Raw genomic sequence first — 24,915 nt, 5'->3', positions numbered from 1 at the left:
CATGTTTTCCCTTTTTTTGGGGAGTTTTTCCTTGTCTTCTTAGAGAGTCAAGGCTGGGTGGCTGTCAAGAGGCAGGGCCTGATAAAGCCCATTGTGGCACCTCTTGTGTGATTTTGGGCTAAACAGAAATTGTAGTGTAAATTGTATTGTATATTTAAATGAGCATTACAATTTTAGAAAATTAGGAAGATTTAGATGAGAACAGGCAATTTAGGCCAAAAAAGCTCATCAGCCCCATCAACTTAATTCTTCAGGTTTTTAAGGTCTCTAAAGTCCTACTGTCTACCGCACTACTTATTTCAAGAGTCTACTGCTCTCTGTGTGAAGAGAAATGTCCTAATGTTTGTGTGAAATTTCCCCTTCACAAGTTTCCAACTGTGTCCCCGTGTTCTTGATGAACTCATTTTAAAGTCACAGTTTCGATCCGCTGGACTCATTCATTTTATAATTTTAAAAGCTTCAGTCTGGTCTCCTCTTAATCTCCTTTTTCTTAAGCTGTAAAGTCTCAGCTCTTTTAATCTTTCCTCATATCTCATCTCCTGTAGCCCTCAATCAGCCTAGTCACTCTTCTCTGGACCTTCTCTAGTGCTGTTATGTCCTTTTTGTAGCCTGGAGACCAAAACTTCACCCAGGACTCCAGATGAGGCCTCACTAGTGTGTTATAAAGCTTGAGCAGAACCTCCTGTGACTTGTACTGCACACATCAAGGCGCTATATAACCTGACAGTCTGTTAGCCTTCTTAATGGCTTCTGAACACTGTTTGGAAGTTGATAGCTTAGAGTCCACTATGACACCTAAATCCTTCTCATAAGGTGGACTTTCGATTTTCCGACCTTCAACTGTGCATTTAAAACTAATATTTTTTACTTCCTACATGTAATACTTTATATGCAGTATACTGACTTTAAAATTCATCTCCCACAAATCTGCCCAAGCCTTTATGCTGTCCAAGTCCCTCTGTAATAGATAGATAGATAGATAGATAGATATGAAAGGCAGTATATAATAGATAGATAGATAGATAGGTACTATATAATAGATAGATAGATAGGTACTATATAATAGATAGATAGATATGAAAGGCACTATATAATAGATAGATAGATAGATAGGAAAGGCACTATATAATAGATAGATAGATAGTTAGATACTTTATTAATCCCAAGGGGAAATTCACAAATGATTCAATGGATTCGTATTATTTGCAAACTTAACCGTCTGTTACTTATATTCCTATCCAAATCATTTCTACATATTAAAAATAGTAGCACTGCCCCCTGCTGGTCACCACTCTTAACATCAGCCAATTCTGATGAGGTTCCTTGCACCATCACCCCCTGCTTCCCTTTTCTGCATCTTCTACATACAAACCCCTGAGCTGCCACTTCTTTTAGTCTGATGCCCAGCCTTTCATTTGGCACTTTTCGGTAAGTCAAGATAAATAATATCATATATAAAAACCTGTCGATAGAGAAGATACTGTTGTTCGTTTTATAACAAAGGCTTAGGAAACAACCGCCGCAGTATAATGAAAATAGCAAGGTGTATGGGAGGTCAATGCCAATGGTCAAGAGCATAGACATATATAGACAGACGCCATATTCACTGTGTTGCCCAGTCTACACGATACGTCAGCGTGTTTGCCCTACTGCGAGTGGCAAAAGTGCCATTTAACTCTTTTAGGGCTGATGTCAACTTTTGTCAAAATTCAGGGGTAGAGGACGGGGATCAGAACGTAAACTGTTATGTTTTAGTTCAACTCTCTTTGCTAGAAGGAAAGTTACACAGCTTTTTTAATTTAACCTCGATTCCCTACGGGTGAAGGAGTAGCAAAGAGCAAACAACCTCTAAAATGGCACCGACATCTGGCGAGAGACAAAAGCGAATGTGCAAAGCAAAATACTCCATAGACATTTTACACAATTTCGTTGAATAGAACTCTGACTTGTCAGACTCCGAGTCTGATGCAAGTGATCTGGAGATGAATATCGAAAATGAAAGTGAGGTACCAGCATCATCTGATTGGCCCCCAGCTGATTGTGAACACTTTCACGTAGCTGATACACCTACAGCAGTGTTCACCTGGGAGGGCCACCACATATCGTGTTACACTGCAACCGCCACTACAAACCACCTGCTGTGTGAAGACAGCCAGGCAGCAGGCCCACTGTGCATTCCTGCTGTCCATCGAGGTGCCCCCTCACAGCCACTGCCACCAGAGATGCCAAACATAAGCCAACAGCAGCCATGGCACGTAGCAACAGACGTTTCATGTTGATTCATGTGTGAAATCCATTGCTTTGTGTGCTTTTCAGAAAACTGAGTTTTTTGGAAAAAATATTCAGCCCTCAAAGAGTTAATACAGGTAGACATGGAAACCGGGTTTTCTGATGAAAAAACAATAAAGTTTAAAACAGTATCGTTTACATACAACAGATTTTGGCGAATCATTTACATTCAATTATTTATATCCATTTATACGCTAATAATGGCAATTATTAAATAATAATAATAATAATTATTAATTCCTCCCATTTCTCGGACTGCCTTCTTCCATCTCTGAAACATTTCTAGACTTCTGTTCTTATGCAGTAAAGTACTAGTTAATGCCCGAGTCACCTCACGATTACTGTAATGCTATTCTATCTGGCATCCCACCAAAACGTATCCATCGCTTACAACTTATTCAGAATTCTGCTCCTAGGATAATAACCTGCTGTTCTAAATCCACTGAACATATCACACCTGCTCCCTCTCAACTTCAATGGCTCCCTGTGAAGTTGTGAATAGATGTTTTGCTGGAGACGACAGTTGCCAGATCCCGGAATACAGATGACATTGTACAAAAACCTGTTGACAGAGAAGATACTGTTGTTCATTTTATAACAAAAGCTTAGGAAACAACCACCACAGTATGACGGAAATAGCAAGGTGTATGGGAGACCGCAGGCAGCGTGGGGAAGGGTATGGAAGAGGACGAATAGGAATCGAGAAATGCCGTGTGGGCTGAGTGTGGGCGGGACTGGTTTTGAAGTGGAAGCAGGACGAACCAGAAGAGAAATATATATAAGAGATGCTCCACTTAGATCATAAGTTTTTGCTTAACCCATGCTGACTGTCCAGTAACACTCCTATTCTTGCCATGTGTTGCTTAACTTTTTCCTTAATTCCTTCCATTAATTTACCTGTGATACACATTAAGCTTACTGGCCTATAGTTGCTTGGATCTGGATATAATGGGATATTTGTCATTTTCCAGTCCTCCATAATTTCCCTGATGTGCAGTGATTTTGTAAAATATGCGTCAGGGGTTTATATTTGTACTCGTTAACCTCCTTACGAACTCAAGTGTAAATATGATCTGGTCCTGATGATTTATTTGATTTCAGCCTATTTAATCTGAGCAGCTCTTCTCTCTCTGCAATTTCCAAATCACTCAGTACCTCCTTAGTAGTCCCTGTTACTGTTGGGGAGTTATCTGCTTCTTCACATTTGAAGACATTGCATGTATGCTATGTGCTAAATTAACAAAGAACTATTAAATTGCATGAACGCTATAAACAGCGACCCTGAAGACATGCAGTATTGTATATTTTTACATTGTGTTTACCAGCCAGTGACTGTCCTCTACCAGCTTAGTTTTTTTCTCTGTGTAAACATGACATTTAAATAACTAAAAGTTCTGTATTTTAAAGCAGGGGTCACCAAGTCCGGTGCTGGAGGACCACCGTGGCTGCAGGTTTTCATTCTAACCCTTTTTTTTAATGAGTGCCCTGTTTGTAATGCTAATTAACTTCTTGTGAATTCATTTTAATTGAATTGCTTTTTTATGATTTGTTCCCCTGAATTTCTTTGTCGTTCCTCTGAATCGCTTCATTTCTTTCCTTAAATGGCACCCAAACAGAAATGAAATGTGAACTGAGTGGGCCAGCAGAAGACCAACTAAGTCAGGGCCTCAAACTCCAACCAGTTGCTTCATTAGGCTCTGATTCTTGTTGTTAATTAAACTCGTTCTTTGATTCCATGGCTTGTTGCTGCTCTCATTGTGCATTAGCAGACACTTCCGAAATTGTGGATTTTCTCTTTCTAAGAGCTCTGTGAAAATGTTTTCTGGACCTGAGCAGATCAGCATCCCTGAGACCTTCCCTTCTTTATTTTCAGATCTCATATGATGGTCACAGTTTGCTGGTCATGTTTTGGCTCATTTTGTATCTCATTATTGTTTAGCTGCTAATTAAGAAAAAGAAAAAAAATAATGGGTCTGACTCTATTAAAATTGGGTCAAAAGAAGTGAAGTGAAGCAGCAAAAACACGTCACTCATTAGGAAAAGGGTTAGAATGAAAACCTGCAGCCATGATGGTCCTCCAGGACTTGGCGACCCCTGGTTTAAAGCATTCTTCTTCAGCATGGCACCAGTTGGTGGGAAAGTATTACATGTTGGCTGAACATGCAAGTAAGAGTTTTGATAGTACTACTATTATTTCTAGTACTATAGTACTACTACATTTACTAAAGCTTATGTTTAAACAAAGGCTAAAACAATATACTGTATAAGATCAACACTTACAGGTAATGACTGGCTAAGAGCAGACAGCAGGCCAGTCATTCAAACCAGCAGTACGGTTCTCTCTGTGCTGGAAAGATCACAAGCAGGGTCGGCAGGTACTTCAATTAAAATCCCCCATCAGCAATCCAATTTTCCCCTATTTTGAGTATTTCTACCCCCATTCTGAAGAAAAAAAACCTCTTATCGTTTAGTAATTTACACGCTTAATAAATAGGAAATAGAACTATCGACCTACTGTATGCAAACGTTAAAGACGCACACAGCGCCACCCTGCTGCCTGCGCTTGGGAAAGCAGATCATAACCTGGTTCTGCTTCAGCCTCAATACAAACCAAGAGTGAAGGCGCTACCTACAACCACACGCTCATTCAGGAAGTGGTCCCCTGAGGCAGAGCAGGCTCCGAGAGACTGCTTTGGAACTACAGACTGGGATATCCTGCTGGGGTCACATAGTGAGAACATTGAAGAGGCTGTTGAATGCACAACTGATCACATCAACTTCTGTATGGACATTGTAGTTCCAGTAAGAACAGTATGCTGCTATGCTAACAACAAGCCATGGGTTACAAGTGACATCAAGGGCCTTTTGAACCAGAAGAAAAGGGCTTTTAAAGGCGGTGATCAGCATGAGCTCAAGGGCGTGCAGAAGGAACTCCGAGTCCAGCGAAGGAGCAGTACAGGAGAAAGCTGGAGCAGAAGTTGCAGAATAACAGCATGAAGGAAGTGTGGGATGGGATGAAGATTATCACTGGCTGCAACTCGAACCGGGGTGCCACCATCAAGAGAGACATGGAGAGAGCAAACCAGATGAACAAATTCTTTAACAGGTTTGACCACCCTAACCCACTCTCACCTCGGAGTACTGCAACCTCCAACCATCCTTCTGCTGATACCAGCATAGCAGAGACATCCCCATCCACAATTACAGCAGCCCAGGTCAGCAGAGAGCTGAGGAGACTTCGTGCCAGCAAAGCAAAGGGTCCAGATGGAGTATCGCCACGACTGCTGAAGGCCTGTGCGTTGGAGCTGGGGAGTCCTCTACAGTGCATCTTCAACCTGAGCCTGGAACAGCGGAGAGTCCCGAGGCTTTGGAAAACATCTTGTATCACTACAGTCCCAAAGCTCTCATGTCAGTGAGCTGAATGACTTCCTGCCTGTCGCTCTGACGTCACATGTGATGCAGACCATAGAGTGGCTGCTGCTTCACCACCTGAGGCCACAGGTCCGCCACGCCCTCGACCCTCTGCAGTTCGCATACCAGGAGAAGGTGGGAGCGAAGGATGCCATCATCTACATGCTACACCGATCCCTTTCCCACGTGGACAGAGGCAGTGGTGCTGTAAGAATGATATTTCTGGACTTCTCTAGCACCTTCAACACCATCCAACCTCTGCTCCTTAGGGACAAGCTGACAGAGATGGGAGTAGACTCACACCTGGTGCCATGGATTGTGGACTATCTTACAGACAGCTCAGTATGTGCGTCTTGGGAACTGCAGGTCTGACATTGTGGTCAGCAGTACAGGGGCGCCGCAGGGGACTGTACTTTCCCCAGTCCTGTTCAGCCAACATACATTGGACTTCCAATACAACTCGGAGTCCTGCCGCGTGCAAAAGTTCACTGATGACACTGCTATTGTGGGCTTCATCAGGAGTGGGCAGAAGGAGGAGTATAGGAACCTAATCAAGGACTTTGTTAAATGGTGCGACTCAAACCACTTACACCTGAATACCAGCAAAACCAAGGAACTGGTGGTGGATTTTAGGAGGCCCAGGCCCCTCATGGACCCCATGATCATCAGAGGTGACTGTGTGCAGAGGGTACAGACCTATAAATACCTGGGAGTGCAGCTAGATGATAAATTGGACTGGACTGCCAATACTGATGCTCTGTGTAAGACAGGACAGAGCCGACTATACTTTAGAAGACTGCCGTCCTTCAACATCTGCAATAAGATGCTGCAGATGTTCTATCAGATGGCTGTGGCGAGTGCCCTCTTCTACACGGTGGTGTGCTGGGGAGGCAGTATAAAGAAGAGGGACGCCTTACGCCTGGACAAACTGGTGAGGAAGGCAGGCTCTGTTGTAGGCATGGAGCTGGACAGTTTGACATCCGTGGCAGAGTGATGGGCGCTGAGCAGGCTCCTGTCAGTCATGGAGAATCCACTGAATCCACTGAACAGGATCATCTCCAGACAGAGGAGCAGCTTCAACGACAGACTGACTGCTGTCACCGTCCTGCTCCACTGACAGACTGAGGAGACCCCACACTATGCGACTCTTCAATTCCACCCGGGGGGGAAATTGTTAACATTATGCAAAGTTATTGTCTGTTATACCTGCATTGTTGTCACTCTTTAATTTAATATTGTTTTTTATCAGTATGCTGCTGCTGCTGGAGTATGTGAATTTTTCCTTGGGATTAATAAAGTATCTATCTATCTATCTATCTATCTATCTATCTATCTATCTATCTATCTATCTATCTATCTATCTATCTATCTATCTATCTATCTATCTATAAAAATAAACTGAACACTGACCTGTTGTAAAGTAAGGTCTTAGCTCTAGTACAAGTAAATTAAATAGCATGGGCTACATTTATACTTAAACGTATTACTGTTAGGGATGATATGAATTAAATAAAGAATCGTCGTGAGTCACTGTTACAAATGAATCCCAAAGACTGATGTCCTTAATTTACTCCAAGCTTGTGGAGCCACCATGTGCTAAAAAGACAAGACAAGGATCCAAAGAAAAGCAGATTCATTTACATGTCATATTCAAATCATTTTAGTTTACTCCAATACGCATACAGAGAGATGCATCCATCTATTATCCAACCTGCTATATCCTAACTACGGGGTCACGGGGGTCTGCTGGAGCCAATCCCAGCCCGCACAGGGCACAAGGTAGTAAATAAACCCCGGGCAGTGTGCCAGCCCACCGCAGGGCACAGAGAGAGATAAATGTTATATTCTAACAACACCTCAGATATATTAGGTATAATCTAAAAGTCACATATTATTACCAGAGAACAAAATAAAGAAATAAAAACTTCAATACCATATGATCTCATCTGTAACACATGAAGTCAGGATGTCTCAGTTTAACAGCCAGACACAAGTCTGAGCATTTTATTCATTTATGCAGCAAGTGTTTCCCTTTCCTCCATTCCTCCACTGAAAAAGAATTTGCAAGTTGAATTTCTGTATGCCATCTGCATATGAAGGGCATGTTTTTGCACTACATGTATGATAGTCACAAATAATGAGCACCTTTTATTATCTAAACAGGATAAAAATATGTAAATATACTAAAAAATATTCAGGGAATGTGTTCTTTAAAGCAGCGGCTCTGTAAATGTTTTTGTTTGAAGTGCACTGTAAAATGTATGAACGTTGGCCTGTAATTGTTCTAATGGTACAAAAGTTGCCTAATAATTGGGTCCTCCCTGCGTGGAGTTTGCACGTTCTCCCTGTGTCTGCGTGCGTTTCCTCCCACAGCGTAGAGACATGCAGGTTAGGTGGATTGGCCCTCGTGTGTGGTTGGTGTGTGTGTGTGTCAGATGGCCATTGATTCCAAACCACTCGGACCCTTTACCAGTTCTGTGATCATTGACATGAGTAGGCAGATCAATGACAGGTGGGTATGGTTGACTTTAACTTAAACATTCATTTGAGGGTGGGGGAAATGTAGACGGTAATGAAATCTTATTTCTATATGAAAGGAATTTATATTAAAATCTATATTTTTAACTTTAATTTTCTGCATGTTCTATTTTTGCCATCTCATAAATCCCCCCATGAAACTCTTCTCCCATTTACCCCCAACATGGCTCTGACTTTCTCCCAAAAACTGGGGCCAAAAATGGGCCTGACGATTCCCAGGCAGTCCCACCTAAACTGAAAATAAAAGGCAGACGGATTCGCAGCAAAATGCCTGCGCACTGAGGTAGTGTCACAGAACGGCCAGCAGAGGGCGCCACAACACTGAACTATTAATCCACAACAGGCCTATTTTCTTCATCCACATGTCATTGCATGTGCGCGTGGTTATCCTTTATTCTTTTAAATTACTTCCTGAAAATGAAAAGGGGAGACACTGATTATTATATTAATGCATCTAACATTTATACATTAATAATAATATTCTCAAACCTGCTTAATCCAATATGGGCATAGGGGATGGGAGGCTGTAGCCTATCCCAGCCATACTGGGCACAATGCAGGAGACAGCTCTGAACAGGGCAGCTGCTGTCAGGGAGCACTTTCTGTATGAGTTTGTGACAATTTCTGAGTTTGCCTTTCTTGTACTTTCTGTGCCGTTTATTAACATTAACTGTGAACCGTAGTGCAGTGGTAGTGCTGTTGCCTCACAGTATATCCCAGGTTCTCCATATGTGGAGTTTACAGGATTCTCTTGTGTCTGTGTGGGTTTTCTCCACAGTCCAAAAACACGCAGGTCAGGGGGACTGGTGGCACTAAATTGGCGTTAGTGTTTGAGAGAGTTTTTGTTTGCTCTGTGATGGACTGGCGCCCTGTCCAGGGTTTTTTCCTGCTTTGTGCCCTCTGCTAGCTGGAATAGGCTCCAGTATCCCCTAACCCTGGTCTGGATTAAGCAGGTTAGAAAATGACAAGACATTTACCATGAAGATGATGAGGTCATTTGACATTTTAAGCTTTTTTAAGTGTTGTATTATATACAAGAAGTCCCTTCTCAATGATAAGACTTTTAAACATTTTGGGACCTTACGATCTATACAGATGAAAGATGAGTTATGGGTTATATTATTTACATATATAATGATTGGTACAAACTAGTGCATTTCTTAACTGTGTGGTACAAATTACCTGACTTTACGAACTGAATGTCCTCCCACATTTACTAGTCTGCATAGAGAACTCAGCTGTTAATATGCAGGCTCCAATGGGACTAATGCCATAACAAAAGACATCCATATTTGTCACCTTTCAATAGTGATCTCGGCTCAAATTTAAGAGTAACTAAAGAGAATGTCCATTGCAGAGTACACTCACACTCAAAGGGAGACAATTAGGAATTGCCAGTTAACCCAAACCTGCAAGATTCTCAAACCTACCTAATTCAGTTCTGGGCCACGAGGAACCAACAGCTTAAGGTGGGGCATCAGTCGCTCATAAGGCCCACTCATTCACATACCCACGAGCAGGCAATTTGGAAACAGCCATCAACGTGACCAGCAGTAGCATTTTTGGCATGAAGGATGTGGTGGGCACCCTGCCCGGGGTTTGTTTCCTGCCTTGATCCCTGTGTTGGCTGGGATTGGTTCCAGCAGACCCCCGTGACCCTGCATTTAGGATATAGCGGGTTGAATAATGGATGGATGGATGGATGTGGTGGGGCTGGTTTACGGAAATTTTGCCCCTCACATTTCAACCCCACTACATTTTGCCTCCATGATATTTCTCCCCTCCCCAGTAACTTCTAATACCCACACCCAGACATTTTGAGTGTTGAAGTTTCTAGAAAAGATAAAGTGAATAATCGTTCTTAGCATTCAAAACTGACTTTCCTAATTTAAACATTTTTTTAGCAAAATGATAAAAAAGTTAGCAATAGTGCAGCACTTAACACTAGAATTACCAGAGCCTACGAAAAAACTCATAGATCCGTCCTACCTTAAATCGCTTCTTAAATCCGTTCGCACCTCTCCACCAGCGTCTTTTGTCTTTTAAATGTGCCGATAAAGACAAGCTGCAAGCAGCCAGCTATTCCATCCCCCACCGACTTAGAATGGGCACAAACTTCTCCCAGCTCATGCCTTCATTGATTATCTGGGAGTGAAGTGGAGTTTTAGAGTGGAACTAATAGATCGTTATTTGGAACACACGCATTTGATGTCTGTTTCGTTTCTACAGTAATCTGTGTAAACACATTGTTAAAACAGAAACGTTTTTCATATTCTAGTAGTAAATAACAAAATGTAGGTATAAACTATATAATGTATGAAGCCTGAATTCTAAATATCAAAGAAACACTTTCATAAAAGGTACAAATATAACAGAACAAATGCACTTTTATTTAAAAATATAACTGTAAACATATTTACATTTTTTTATTTCGATTAAACGAATCCAAATAATTTTACAAAAATTAATATCACATGCCATTGCAATAAAACATGTGAAATACAATTATCTTTGTAATTTAGCTGGAGTGAAATGTGTTGGGGGCGAAATGTGGGGGGCAACTTATCTGGACACCGGTTCCTACGCAACCTGGAAGTGATCCAGATGACCTGGACATGACACCAGAAACAGTTCTCGGGTCCTCGGTTTGGGCATTCAGAGTTGGGAAGCAACAGGCAACACTAAGCTGGAGATGGAAGGAGAGTGGCTACTATTATTTCATTGTATTGATTTTATTTAATTACAATTAATTACAATTAAACTAGAAACAGGCAGGTGACACAATGAAAGAATAGGGTGCTGGTGCCTGGTCTGTGTCAGTTGGCATCAGAATCGGATCATTGTGAAACTCTCTGACATCGTCATCACCTGACAAAACACAGACATCGAGATTTAAACTCAAAGTGAGAGCCACACAACCACTTAGCGATCACCTAAGTGCTAGGTGTTTACTGGGCAGTGCCAGGACAAGCAATGGAAAAAAAACAAACCATTTCCTACCTGTTCTGTTCTTGCTGTGCCATGCTTCTTCTCTTCCTTAACAATGTGCCGATCAAGCTGCTGCCTTGTTTGCTACAAAGTGGAAGGAGCACACATGTAGGTTTCCTTGGTGGCTTTTTCAAATGTAGTGTTGTCCTCCTCAGCAGTGGGTGAAAACTCATTATTGTTACTCTGGCAAACCTGATGGGCTTAATAGCTTTTTCTCAAATTTGTTCATATTTTCTAAAGAGTAACCCCCTCCCTGGCTGGCACTTGCCTTTGTCCCTTGTGACTTCTCAGTAAGTTTTCCTTGCTTTGTTGTCTTTGTAGCATCACTTGAGTTCATACTGGATAAGAAGACTACAGACTTGGGACTTTGAGTTTGTCATTCCATTCATTTTAACCATTTACCACATAAAAGTACCAAAATGCTCATCTCATTCAAAAATCAAGTCGATCCTATCAACACTGGGCACAAGGCAGGAACCAATGCTGAATGGGGCATCAGCCCTTTACAGAAGGGGTCGCCAGCTCTGGTCCTGGTGGACCACCATGGCTGCAGGTTTTCATTCCAACCCGGCGGTTCTCAACCTGTGGGGCGCGAAGTAACAAAAAACGGGGGTGCGAAGATGTGAGAGAAAGAAAACAAGAATCGAAAATATGAAAAATCCATCTATTGAGACCAAAACAAATGAACTTAAAACTACATTCTGATACTAGAAAAATAAATAGAGTTAGATAAATGTCGATAAAAGTTAAGTAGGTATAATAAAACTTGTAGCAGTGTATCGGCAGCAAAAAATATAGGAATAAATTTTATTAGGGTTTCAAATAAATGTTAGGGGGGCGCGATTAAAACTGTTATGAAAACAGGTAACGGTTGATAAACGCTGTTCTAACCCTTTTCTTATTGAGTGACGTGTTTTTGCTGCTAATTACCTTCTTTTCAAATAATTTTGGGTCTTGCTCAGAAAGTGGACGCCACTTTAGACGGCCTTCCCCCTCACCCAAACACTAACCTTAAGGTCAATAAAACAGGTCCCTGATGTTAAGTCACTATTTTAGGGCTAATAATGATGAAATGTGAAACCTACTTATATACCTAATCGTAATTATTGTGAAACAACCAAGTAGCATCCGCTTTTTGAACAACATGGCATCTTCTTTTTGAACAATTTTAATTGACTTGCTCGTGAAGACTCAGGCCCCTCAATTGTTTCTTTTTCCTTAATTAGCAGCCAAGCAATAATGAGATACAAACTGAGCCAAAACAACTGGTGTCCATCATACAATATCTGAAAATAAAGAAAGGCGAAGGTCTCAGGAATGCTGATCTGCTCAGGTCCACAAAACATTTTCACTGCGCTCTTAGAAAAGAGAACATCAACCATTTCAGAAATGTCTGCTGTTGCACCATGAGAGCAGCAACAAGCCATGGAATTAAAGAACGAGTTTAATTAATGACACGACTCAGCACCTCATTAAGCAACTGGTTGGAGTGAAATTGGTTGGAGTTTGAGGCCCTGACTTAGCTGGTCTTCTGCTGGCCCACTCACTTCACATTTCATTTCTGTTTGGGGGCCGTTTATGGAATGAAATGTAGCAATTCAGAGGAACAAATCTTAAAAAACAAGTCAATTAAAATGAATTCAAAAGAAGTTAATTAGGGCACTAATTAAGAAAAGACTAAGAATGAAAACCTGCAGCAACTGAGGCCTTCCAGGACCGGAGTTGGGCACCCCTGTTCTTGAGCTGTTGGCCAGTTCACGGGAAGTGACAGCAGGTGACTGAAATATGTAGCATTGGCCCTTTTAAACCAGAACTAAAATCCAGTCTGTACATCGTAGTCTTTACAACCAACCAGCCAACCATCCATTATCCAACCCTCTATATCCTAACTACAGGGTCACAGGGGTCTGGTGAAGCCAATCCCAGCCAACACAGGGCGCAAGGCAGGAAACAAATCCCGGGCAGAGCGTAGTCTTTACATCTGAGGTTTAATGTTTGTCACATCAAGGCACTTTATAAATACGGCTTGGTGATATGAATTATTAGCCCAGTGAGTCGTCTTTTAGCTGCTTTAATTGTGTTTCTCCGTGTTGCATACGCATGAGTCAGAGTTTCCATCAATATGCGCACATTCCCCCAAGATTTTTTCTTTTATAAATTTCTGACCTTTGTGTGGGAAGTTGCGTACGCACGTTTCACACACCTTTCTTCTGTCTGTGTGTGTGTGTGTGCAGGTTTTATAAATCTGAGTGGCAGAGTAAGAGTCCAGGTTGAGAATTCTTAATGGATTTGAAAAGAGACATTCACTTGGAATCTCCATGACACCTGGAAGCGCCCGAGCAGAGCAGGTTAGAAGAAGGGGGGAAGACTGGCAGTGTGAAGATGTTCAAAGCTGACAGAGAGAGAGAACTGAGCACACAGACTCAAGGCTGTGTGACATATGGCTGGCCATTCATTCCGGCCAACACTCCCAGGCTGCCAGGTGGAGCCGTCCTTGCAGCATGGAGATGCCCCGAATGCCAGCAGGGAATTATGGACAGTGGACTTTTAATGCACAGCCCTGCTGGATACCATGGGGGCCGCCAGGAGTCGCTGCAGGGAGGCCCAGGGACTATTTTCCCTACACCCCGGAAGTATGTCCCAGTCACATGGACAGAAGAAATGACGTGCTTCCGGGATGAAGAAAAGGAGTTTTCACCTGACCCGGAAGTGATAAGTGAAAGTCACATGGACTGAGGGACAAACACTTCCGGGTCAAGAACTATAAAGGACTCTGGGAAATCCCAGACGGAAGAGCTGAGTTGGGAGGCAGGGTGGCTAAGCATCTGGGAGTGGAGGATTGTGATTTGATTATTGGAGAATTGATTTGTTTATTATTTATGAGAATTGTGGAGAGGAGCGTGCTTTGTGCACATTATTATTGCAATAAATAATTATTTGGACTTTTATCTGGTGTCTGACGAGCGGTCTGAGGGTTCAAGGGAGCGAGAAAGCCCCTACTCTGTCACAGTTGTCATGGCTGTCCTTTACCCAATACTGACTTGAAGGAGGTGAATACTTATGGGATCAATTGTTTTGTGTTTTATATTTGTCATTAGCTTAGGCTATTTTACAGAGATCTGTTTTCACATTGACATTAAAGAGTCTTGTTGTGTTGATCGGTGTCAAAATGGCCGAATTCAGTCCACTGGGATTCAATGTTGCATAATGACTTTTGAAAGGTGCTGTATGTTGTAGGCCACAGTATGTACACATATTTATGTCAGTCAGTCCCCAACTCGCTATATCCTAACTACAGGGTCAATCCCAGACAGCACAGGGCACAAGGCAGGAGCAAACCCAGGGGCAGGGCACCAGCCCACCTCAGGGCACACACACACTAGGGACAATTTAGGATCACCAATGCACCTAACTGGCATGTCTCTGGACTGTGGGAGGAAACCCTGGCAGACACGGGGAGAACATGCAAACTCCATGCTGGGAAGCGAACCCAGCGAACCCCTTACTGTGAGGCAGCAGCGCTACCCACTGCGCCACCATGCTGCCCGCAAATATTTATGTGTGTTTTTTAATTGTATTTTTGTCAACTGTTAAGCAGAAACATGCAAGTAAAAATTAAACGCACTATATACAGTGCATGACAATTAATTTACCTTGAAACTCTAAACAGCCTTTCAATATTATATAAAAATATTTTTAAGAAGCACTTTTCAAAGATTTTAGGGAAAGGTGGGAAAGGCACCTCAAACAAGAGAATACCTGCTAGTTCAAAATGTATCAAGCATTCCAGAATTCATCGATCACATTTGTCTCGTTTAAAATGGCCTAAAATGTACCCAAGGCAAGATCCAGCCTGAGAAAGCACCGTCTAGCTTTGAGCATCACTTGGCCATCACTTGCTTTGGGAATGTAATCAATGAAAATCATTTTGGATTCAAATCTTTACATCCTTTTCAGACAGCCACAGTGTCATAAAACACTTTGGGGGTCTCAACTTGCAATTCCACCCCAAGTCAGGGGCTGGCGCTGCCTGCTAACACCTCTTCTCTTCTTCTCCTGGCATTTTGGGAAAATAACCGGCACCAGCCCATATTTTCCCAGTCTGGTTGGAGACTCCTGTCTATATAAACATCCTTTTGTGCAAGACTCATTCTTTCAAATACGGGGAACAAACCATTCAGTGCCACAACCCTCTATCTTTTGCTTGTTTTTTTCTTACAACACCAATAGAAATATTTGGTGTACTCCCACATGGCATTAAAATGCACATGAATAACTGTAACAGCCCATACTACGCTACTGGCACACAGACTTATCTCCACCAGGAGAAGCCCACCCAGCTTCTACAACTCAATGGGTAAGCAATGTTCTACCCACTGATTCTCTCTTAGAGGAAATGCCCAAAACTTTATGACAAAAATTCATTAATATTATTTTACAGTAAGCCTACTGGGCCCGCAATTAACTCTCTTATGCTATTTATTGTATTACTGACTGTGCTACCTGTCTTAGATCAGTTGAAATATAAATAATCAACATAGACCTCACTTTTAATGTTTTGCAGTGCACCATCTGTTGGAATGTATTTTGCAAGTATGTGGTAAAAAATGTATTGCCTTTGTCATTTCAACAGATGGCACATCACAAACATGGTAATAAAATGCTTTGAATTTGTCATTCCAACAGATGGTGCATCACAAACACTTGTAATAATAAAATGCATTGCATTTATCATTTCAACAGAGGAACTTCACAAACAATCGTTGGAAAAAAGTACTGCATTTTTATTCCAACAGATGGTGCATCCCAATCATTTTTAACTCATTGCCTTTGTCATTTCAACAGATGGCACATCACAAACATGGTAATAAAATGCTTTGAATTTGTCATTCCAACAGATGACGCATCATAAACATGTGTAGTAATAGAATGCATTGCATTTTTATTCCAACAGATGGTGCATCCCAATCATTTTTAACTCATTGCCTTTGTCATTCTTTGTCATTGTACTATTAAAATGCATTGCATGTATCATTCCAACAGACGGTATGTCCCAAACATTTGTGGTAAAAAAGATGCATTTCATTTTTCATTTCAACAGAAGGCACATCACAAACATTGGCACTGCTTTTCTGAATACCATACCAATTGGTATATAACAGAGACTTAGAAATTGCATGAACACACAGACACTTGAGCTTTTATTAAGGTGGTGTTTAAGAAGTCAGATTTTGCTTTTGCTCATGTCTCTCTATTTGTATTTTAAAATGAGTATTGACCCTTGTTTTGCTTTTATTATTTTCCTTTGTATTCTTATTTTTTGTTTGCTTTCTCTGTCTTGATTTTGGAGTAAATGATTACATTTGTTATGTTATTAATATTTGTTTGATTTAGCAGAGTTGTGCTTTTTGAAAACCCATTAATAATAATAATAATAATAAACTCTCTAAGGTCTCCACGCTCTGTCCAGTGTTGTTTTGTAGCAGAGGCTTCAGTAAGCACTTTTGTTCTCTTTTTTTTGACAGCTATGATGAAATCTTCTGCAGCCACCAGTTTTAAATACTAAACCATCTTTCCCACCATCTGCAATATGTAAAAACTGAACGGAAACTAAACCCACAGGAAACAGTAACTTCAGCATAAAGAAGTCAATGTCAAAGTATTCTGATGCTGCCTGTGAAACACCAATGGGGAGCCACATCTAGACTGAAGTGACCAATCACAAGGCAGCATGGGCTAGTTAACTAGCGGCCAAACCAGAGCAAGCCCGGTGCCCTTTTTTAACATTCAATAGGGCGGATCAGAGGGTCGGTGCTACAGAACTCTTCTGAGCTTCAGCTTTTAAAGCCAGTTGAGCTGAAGGCGGCCCCAAGGATGGCGTATCAACAGAAGATAGCAGAGAAGCTTACCATCCTCAATGACAGGGGCAGGGGCGTCCTCATCCGTACCAACTACATTAAAAAGGTGAGGAAGTGAGGCCTTTAAATGCATTATTCGTATGTGTGTGGACAAACTTATAAGCTCTGAAATATTCACATTCAAAAATGGAAAATACACAATTCTATTACCACTATTGAAATGAGGAAAATGTTATGATGTTTGATTGACTGATTTTTTATGTAAAGATTTAATGATCTGTTCAAGTAGATTGGTAAGATGATAAACTATGAGATCTACTATTGAAGGGCATGGGTAAAATACAACATCCAGTAATGCTGGAGAAATGTTCTGCTTAAAGTCTGCTTGCCAGCATCTTTATCAAGTTTCACACAGCAAGCAAAGGGCCATTAAACTAAAAAAGGAAGTTTATTGAAAGACGTGAAGCAGAACAGGAAGTCAAAAGCTTAGTGTCTCCACACCCTCTCCCTTAAGCTTCATTATTGTTAACAGTTTTGGACACAAAGAATAGAAACGTAGGAGAAAGATATGGTGAACCTATGGAAATGAAAATGGTCTATGAAAAAATAGGTTGGTACACGGATTTGCACCACTCGATTACAGCTATAGAGACTGAGGCTAAAGTCCCAGCTTAGTCACTTGTTATGGACTTGTAAATAGCGTTATACACGGCATAAGGTTTAAAAATGGGAGTCAGCGAGGTACATCGTATGGAGTTGTGTCTATGTGTACTGTTAGTGGGCAGTGGCATGGCCTTCTACTCCAACTGGAGGTGGCAGTAGACGGGAGGCTGTGGAGATGGTGGTCTGCAGCTTTACACCATTACCGATAACCTGAAGTAGGCACGATACATCTCAGCTATCGAAAAGAAGGCCCACCAGTGCCTTTAGCTTCTCAGACATCTATGGAAAACCCAAATATTTCCATCTGTGCTCACCAGCTTCTACATGTGCACAGTGAAGACCGGGTGTCTCACATTCTGCTATATCACTTGCTCAGGTCAGTTGGTGAAGTCAACGCAGCTCAGGTCTTTTATTTTTCAGGACATTTGTAACAAATAAAAGAAGCAAACAGACAGAACAGGACCACATTATGTGTGTGTGTGTGTGTGTCTGTGTGTCTGTGTGACTGTGTGACTGTGTGTGTGTGTGTGTCGGTGTGTGTGTGTGTGTCTGTGTGTCTGTGTGAGACTTTGTGTCTGTGTGTCTGCATGTCCGTGTGACTGTGTGTGACTTTGTGTCTGTGTGTCTGTGTGTGTGTGTGTCTGCATGTCTGTGTGTCTGCGTGTCTGTGTGTCTGTGTGACTGTGTGTGACTTTGTGTCTGCATGTCTGGTGTCTGTGTGTCTGTGTGTCTGCATGTCTGTGTCTGTGTGTCTGCATGTCTGTGTGACTATGTGTGTCTGTGTGTCTGCATGTCTGTGTGTCTGTGTATCTGTGTGTGTCTTTGTGACTGTGTGTCTGTGTGTCTGCATGTCTGTGTGTCAGTGTGTCTGTGTGTGTGTGTATCTCTGTGTGTCTGTGTGACTGTGTGTGTCTGCATGTCTGTGTGTCTGTGTGTGTGTGTGTATCTGTGTGTCTGTAACCTCAGGTATTATTGTACGGATCAGAAAACAGGCAGGAATTCTAAGCTGATGTGCTGTGAGAGTCTGATCTTTGACAGACGGACCACTCAGAGCCGGTGCTTGCCTTGCATTAAATAAGGCCAGGGTGGGCCCCAAGACTTATGTAATCCTGTAATGGAAAATGAAGAGAATTGTGGGTGGCATGATGGCACACCTGTTCAGTGCCTGGCCCAGGTTCCTTCTAAATGTCCTGCTTAAGCGTTTGTAAATGTCCTCTGGAAACTAGAGTTTTCTCTCATGTTCTAACATCAGGGTGTTGTGTTACTTGAGAGTGTGCCATCTGATGGACTGATGTCCTCCCACAGATACAACAGTTCATGATGAATAACATGTCCACAGAAGAGATTTTTGTGTCTGGTTTGCCAAAGACTCCATTTCTTGGGTTACCACCTATAGCAGGGGTTGCCAAGTCCGGTCCTGGGGGCCCCAGTGGCTGCAGGTTTTCATTCTAACTCTTATTTTAATGAGTGCCATGTTTGTGCTGCTATTTAACTTCTTGTGAATTCATTTTAATTGACTTCTTTTTTAAGATTTGTTCCTTTCAATTTTTTCATCGTTTTCCTTAAGCGGCACACAAAGTGAAATGAAATGTGAAGTGAGGGAGCCAAGAGAAGACCCACTAAAGACCCGGGGCCTCAAACTCCAACCAGTGGCTTAATTAGACACCAATTCTTGTTGTTAATTAAACTCGTTCTTTAATTTCATGGCTTGTTGCTGCTCTCATTGTGCAATAGCAGACATTTAAGAAACTGTTGATTTTCTCTTTTCTAGCACTGATAAAATGTTTTGTGGACCTGAGCAGATCAGCATTCCTCAGACCTTCACCTTTCTTTATTTTCAGATATTGTGTGATGGACACCAGTTGTTTTGGCTCAGTTTGTATCTCATTATTGCTTGGATGGTAATTAAGGAAAAAGAAACATTTGAGGGGCCTGAGTCTTCACGAGCAAGTCAATTAAAATTTAGTTCAAAAGAAGTTAATTAGCAGCAAAAACAGGTCACTCATTAAGTAAAGGGTTAGAATGAAAACCTGCAGCCACTGCGGCCCTCCAGGACAGGACTTGGAAACCCCTGACGCACAGTACTGTTGTTACCACTTTGTATACTATCGTTCTTGATGTAATCAGTTTTTTAGATTTGTAATCATTTTTAACATCCCCAAACCCACCGAGTCCTATTTGGAGTTGTAGGGCACAGAAGCCGATGCCAGTAGAACTGAGTTTAGGGAATGAAATCAGTCCTGTTTGCTCCTTTAAGTGTAACTAACCATGAAAATGCATCTGGGCGGACAGCACAGAATGAAGAAAGGAATGAAGCTAATGTGTGTGACATGAGATGAGATCATTCAGGTTTTTTTACCTTGGTTATTAAGATTCTGTCATCATCTTCATCATGATTTTTTGTGTTTTTCCAAAAAAATAGATAGATAGATAGATAGATAGATAGATAGATAGATAGATAGATAGATAGATAGATAGATAGATAGATAGATAGATAGATAAGGCACTATATAATAGATAGATAGATAGATAGATAGATAGATAGATAGATAGATAGATAGATAGATAGATAGATAGATAGATAGATAGATAGATAGATAGGGATGGCAAGGTGGCACAATGGGCAGCGCTGCTGCCTTGCAGTTAGGAGACCAGGGTTTGCTTCCCATGTTCTCCCCGTGTCTGCGTGGGTTTCCTCCCACAGTCCAAAGACATGCATGTTAAGTGCATTGATGATTCTAAATTGTCCCAAGTGTGTGCTTGGTGTGTGGGTATGATTTATTCCTGCCTTGCGCCCTGTGTTGGCTGGTATTATCTCCAGTAGACCCCTATGACCCTGTGTTAGGATATAGATAGATAGATGTGAAAGGCACTATAATGTATAATAGATAGATAGATAGATAGATAGATAGATAGATAGATAGATAGATAGATAGATAGATAGATAGATAGATAGATAGATAGATAGATAGATATGAAAGGCACTATACTGTATAATAGATAGATAGATGTGAAAGGCACTATAATGTATAATAGATAGATAGATAGATAGATAGATAGATAGATAGATAGATAGATAGATATGAAAGGCACTATACTGTATAATAGATAGATAGATATGAAAGGCACTATACTGTATAATAGATAGATAGATATGAAAGGCACTATATAAAAGATAGATAGATAGATAAGGCACCATATCATAGATAGATAGATAGATAGATATGAAAGGCACTATGCTGTATAATAGATAGATAGATATGAAAGGCACTATATAAAAGATAGATAGATGTGAAAGGCACTATATAATAGATAGATAGATAGATAGATAGATAGATAGATAGATAGATAGGAAAGGCACTATACTGTATAATAGATAGATAGATATGAAAGGCACTATACTGTATAATAGATAGATAGATGTGAAAGGCACTATACTGTATAATACATAGATAGATATGAAAGGCACTATATAAAAGATAGATAGATGTGAAAGGCACCATATCATAGATAGATAGATAGATAGATATGAAAGGCACTATACTGTATAATAGATAGATAGATGTGAAAGGCACTATAATGTATAATAGATAGATAGATAGATAGATAGATAGATAGATAGATATGAAAGGCACTATACTGTATAATAGATAGATAGATATGAAAGGCACCATATCATAGATAGATAGATAGATAGATAGATAGATAGATAGATAAGGAAGTCAGTCACCATCATTGTTTTGACGGTGTTGAGGTTTCCATTATTATGAGCACACTGTTTTAACCAGACAGTCCACCTTTCTCTGGTTGCATCACGTTATTAGTTATGAGACCCATAACTATTTTATTATTGGCAAATTTCACATTTTTTGTGGAATTACCCAAAAGCAGTTCAGATATTAGTGTAAAGTGAAAACAAGAAGGGTGAAAGAGCGCAGCCCTCTGGTGCACCTGTGCTGATACAGAAGGTAGGTGTCCCAGTCTTACATACTGCTTGTTTAGTAACAGGATTTCAGTAATCCAATGACAAACCTTAGGGAGTACAGCTAAGTCCAATTAACTTCTTGTTCCAAAATGATGGGACTATAGTGCTGAAGGTGGAACTGAAATCCACAAGCAGGACCCTAACATACGTTTTAGGAGAACTGAGATGTTTAAGAGGCGCCAGTTGACTGTGTCTTCTACTGGACAGTTTCGTCTGTAGGCAAACTAGAAGAGACGAAGGTGAGATTTGGGATGGGTGAGCATCAAAGCACAAAGGCTTTCATAGCTTCTGATGTCAGAGAGACTGGCCTAAAATTATTATGTCCACTAATTGCATCCCTTTTTGGAACTGGAACAACAAGAGATGCCATCAAGCAGGATGGAACCCTGCATTATCCACATGAATTGTAGCCTGATGTGGAAGAGTGATTCTCAGTTTTCTCTTCATCTTCCTTCTAAATATTTCACTTAACCAGACAGATCACGGTGAACACACACAAGTGTAAATGGGAACAAGTTCAATGGAGAACTGCTGGTTGGTTTGTTGTTTTTACTAACAACGCTTGGGGCGATAACCTTCACAACACAGCTGAGCTTATGTCAAAAACCAGTCCTGGATGGAATGCCAAGGCAGCACAGGGCACCCTGGCCAAATGTGTTGCCAGTTAGATGGATGTACTGGGATAGGTTGAAGACCCTGAAGTTTAACAGTGTCCCCCACTACCTATACCCCATACTATATAATAACACTGTGTGACAGGTTCTTTTGTCAGAAGATCTCTCTTTACAGCAGTGGCTCTCAACCTGTGGGGTGGGCTTCCCTAGGGGGGCACAAAGATGTGAAAAAAAGAAAACAAGAATCAAAAATATGCAAAATACATCTGTGGAAACCAAAGCAAATGAACGTAAACTTCATTCTGATACTAGAACAATAAATATAGAGTTAGATAAATGTCGATAAAAGTGAAGTAGGTATAATAAAATATGGATCTACATTTCAAAAAAGTGTTAGGGGGGTGCAATTAAAACTTATGAAAACTCGGGTCGCAAATACTTAAAGGGTGAGAAACGCCGCTTTAGAATTAAACAAAAGGCAGTTTTTAAGCAGACACTAAAGATTAAAAGGCATTTTAACATCTTTTTCCAGATATGCTCAGATCCAAAGCAGAAACCCGCTTTCCTCACTGACAAGAGTATGGAGTCCGCCATGAAATACATCAACAAGAAATTCCCCAATGTTGACTATCGGGGTAACAGCGTACGTAAAACCTTCCTTTAATATGCCGTTTGTCTACAATAAGTCAAATCAGAATATATGTGTGTATGTTACTGACAGTCTCACAATAATAATCTCTAATTAATTTTTATTTTAAATAGCAACAGCTGAGTGCCGTCCATAAGGAAAAATCTGAAGTCCTAAAAGCCCTGACAAATTTCTACCACTCTTTTGTTGACATAATGGAGTTCAGGGTAAGTCCATTGACTTTTTGAATGGCTTTTGAAATAATAAATAAAAATGTTTCTGTAACTAGATCAACTAGTCCATATTTGTTTGAATGTGTATGTTATAATCACCCAAGTAACTTCAGAACATCCAAGAGAATAGTTGGGGAGCCAAATGGGCAACCCTGTTTAATGCATGAACTTAAATAGACAAGCGTACGTGAAAAAAAAGGACAAAAAAATACCATACCTGACTTCCACTTAATGCCTCGTAAGGCAGTCGCCTTTATTTGGCCGAGCTGGTCTGTCCTCATAGGTTCGGCTCCAAGAAATGACGCCTCCTTCCCGGGTCGGTTGACTTTTATGATGCCAGGACATATGATGACCTTCAACAGCCATGCAAGACAACATGTAAATGTCCTACAAAGCATCCATCCATCCATCCATTTTCTAACCCGCTGAATCCGAATACAGGGTCAGGGGGGTCTGCTGGAGCCAATCCCAGCCAACACAGGGCACAAGGCAGGAACCAATCCTGGGCAGGGTGCCAAGCCACCGCAGGACACACACAAACACACCCACACACCAAGCACACACTAGGGCCAATTTAGAATCGCCAATCCACCTAACCTGCATGTCTTTGGATTGTGGGAGGAAACCGGAGCGCCCGGAGGAAACCCACGCAGACACGGGGAGAACATGCAAACTCCACGCAGGCAGGACCCAGGAAGTGAACCCGGGTCTCCTAACTGCGAGGCAGCAGCGCTACCACTGCGCCACCGTGCCGCCTCCTACAAAGCAGCAATATTTAATTCAATAGAAATTTAAAAATGCACACAAGTAACAAAGATTGGAGAATGAGAAGTGAATGAAGAGGCAAATCCAAAACTCATAAATTACAGTTAGGAATGTTCATCCCTGAATGTGGCAGAGAGACGGTGAGCCTTAAATTGAAAGAGAAGAGAAAAATCATAGGAAGACATGAAGTGTAACTTGGGCACATAAACTGGTTAGAGACAATAAAATAAGACCTTGCCAGTTTTATCAGCTGAGTACTGAATGAACACGGCTGGGACGAGAGGAGAAGACTCACATTCTAGACGCCGAGCTTCATCCTTGGGAAAATCTGCTCTTTCTTATTCCTTCTCTGTGTTGTTTTTACCCTTGTATGTATGTTTGTATGTTTGTTTACAGATAAACTGTATTTAAATTGTTTACATTTCATGTGATTTATGTGTGATTTTATTCACCTGCAGGACCACGTATATGAGCTTCTGAATACAATTGATGCTTGCCAGTGTTTCTTTGATATTGTAAGTAATGGCAATTTTGTTTATTTTGTATGAGGTTTATCTTTTTATTGCCGACATCTTTATTTTATCCATCTTAATAATTCTATAATTAAAGCATAATTAAAAATATTGTGAGCGACTGTCTACATCTGGCACCGTCGCGAGTGGCAGCCATTCCAGCAGCTCCATGTATGATTTTATCTTTTTACTTTTTTTCTCTATTATTCTCTGTTTCACTGTTCACTTCTGTTTCCGATGGGAGTGTTAGCTCCGTGGAAATATGTTCTTTTATATTGCGGCGTTTTAATAACCCTTTAGTTGAATAAGTATAAAGTATAACGGCGATAGGCGGCGACAAAGTCACAGAAAAGACAGAATATACTTAGCTTGTTTAATGCGGCTTACGTTGCTTTAAAATGACAGGGAAGACCAGTCACATTTCATGTCTA

At 41.1% G+C, this 24,915-nt stretch overlaps 1 protein-coding gene across 2 annotated transcripts in view; it reads left to right on the top strand.

The window, feature by feature from the left end:
• The first annotated feature begins 16,982 nt into the window (after positions 1-16,982).
• The window catches only part of nckap1l (NCK associated protein 1 like), a 135,320-nt gene continuing 127,387 nt past the window's right edge, over positions 16,983-24,915 (top strand). Inside the window, exons 1-4 of one of the 2 annotated variants that reach the window (XM_039746803.1) lie at positions 16,983-17,190; positions 22,879-22,989; positions 23,109-23,201; positions 24,431-24,487. In XM_039746803.1, coding sequence (XP_039602737.1) covers positions 17,101-17,190; positions 22,879-22,989; positions 23,109-23,201; positions 24,431-24,487 — 351 coding nt within the window. In that variant the 5' untranslated portion in view covers positions 16,983-17,100. The remainder of the gene's footprint in view (positions 17,191-22,878; positions 22,990-23,108; positions 23,202-24,430; positions 24,488-24,915) is intronic. The other variant, XM_039746802.1, reaches the window with a different exon arrangement.

Source organism: Polypterus senegalus, chromosome 3 (genome assembly GCF_016835505.1).
Source record: "Polypterus senegalus isolate Bchr_013 chromosome 3, ASM1683550v1, whole genome shotgun sequence".
Classification (NCBI taxonomy): Eukaryota; Metazoa; Chordata; class Cladistia; order Polypteriformes; family Polypteridae; genus Polypterus; species Polypterus senegalus.
This window is presented reverse-complemented; position numbering and strand designations above follow the sequence as displayed.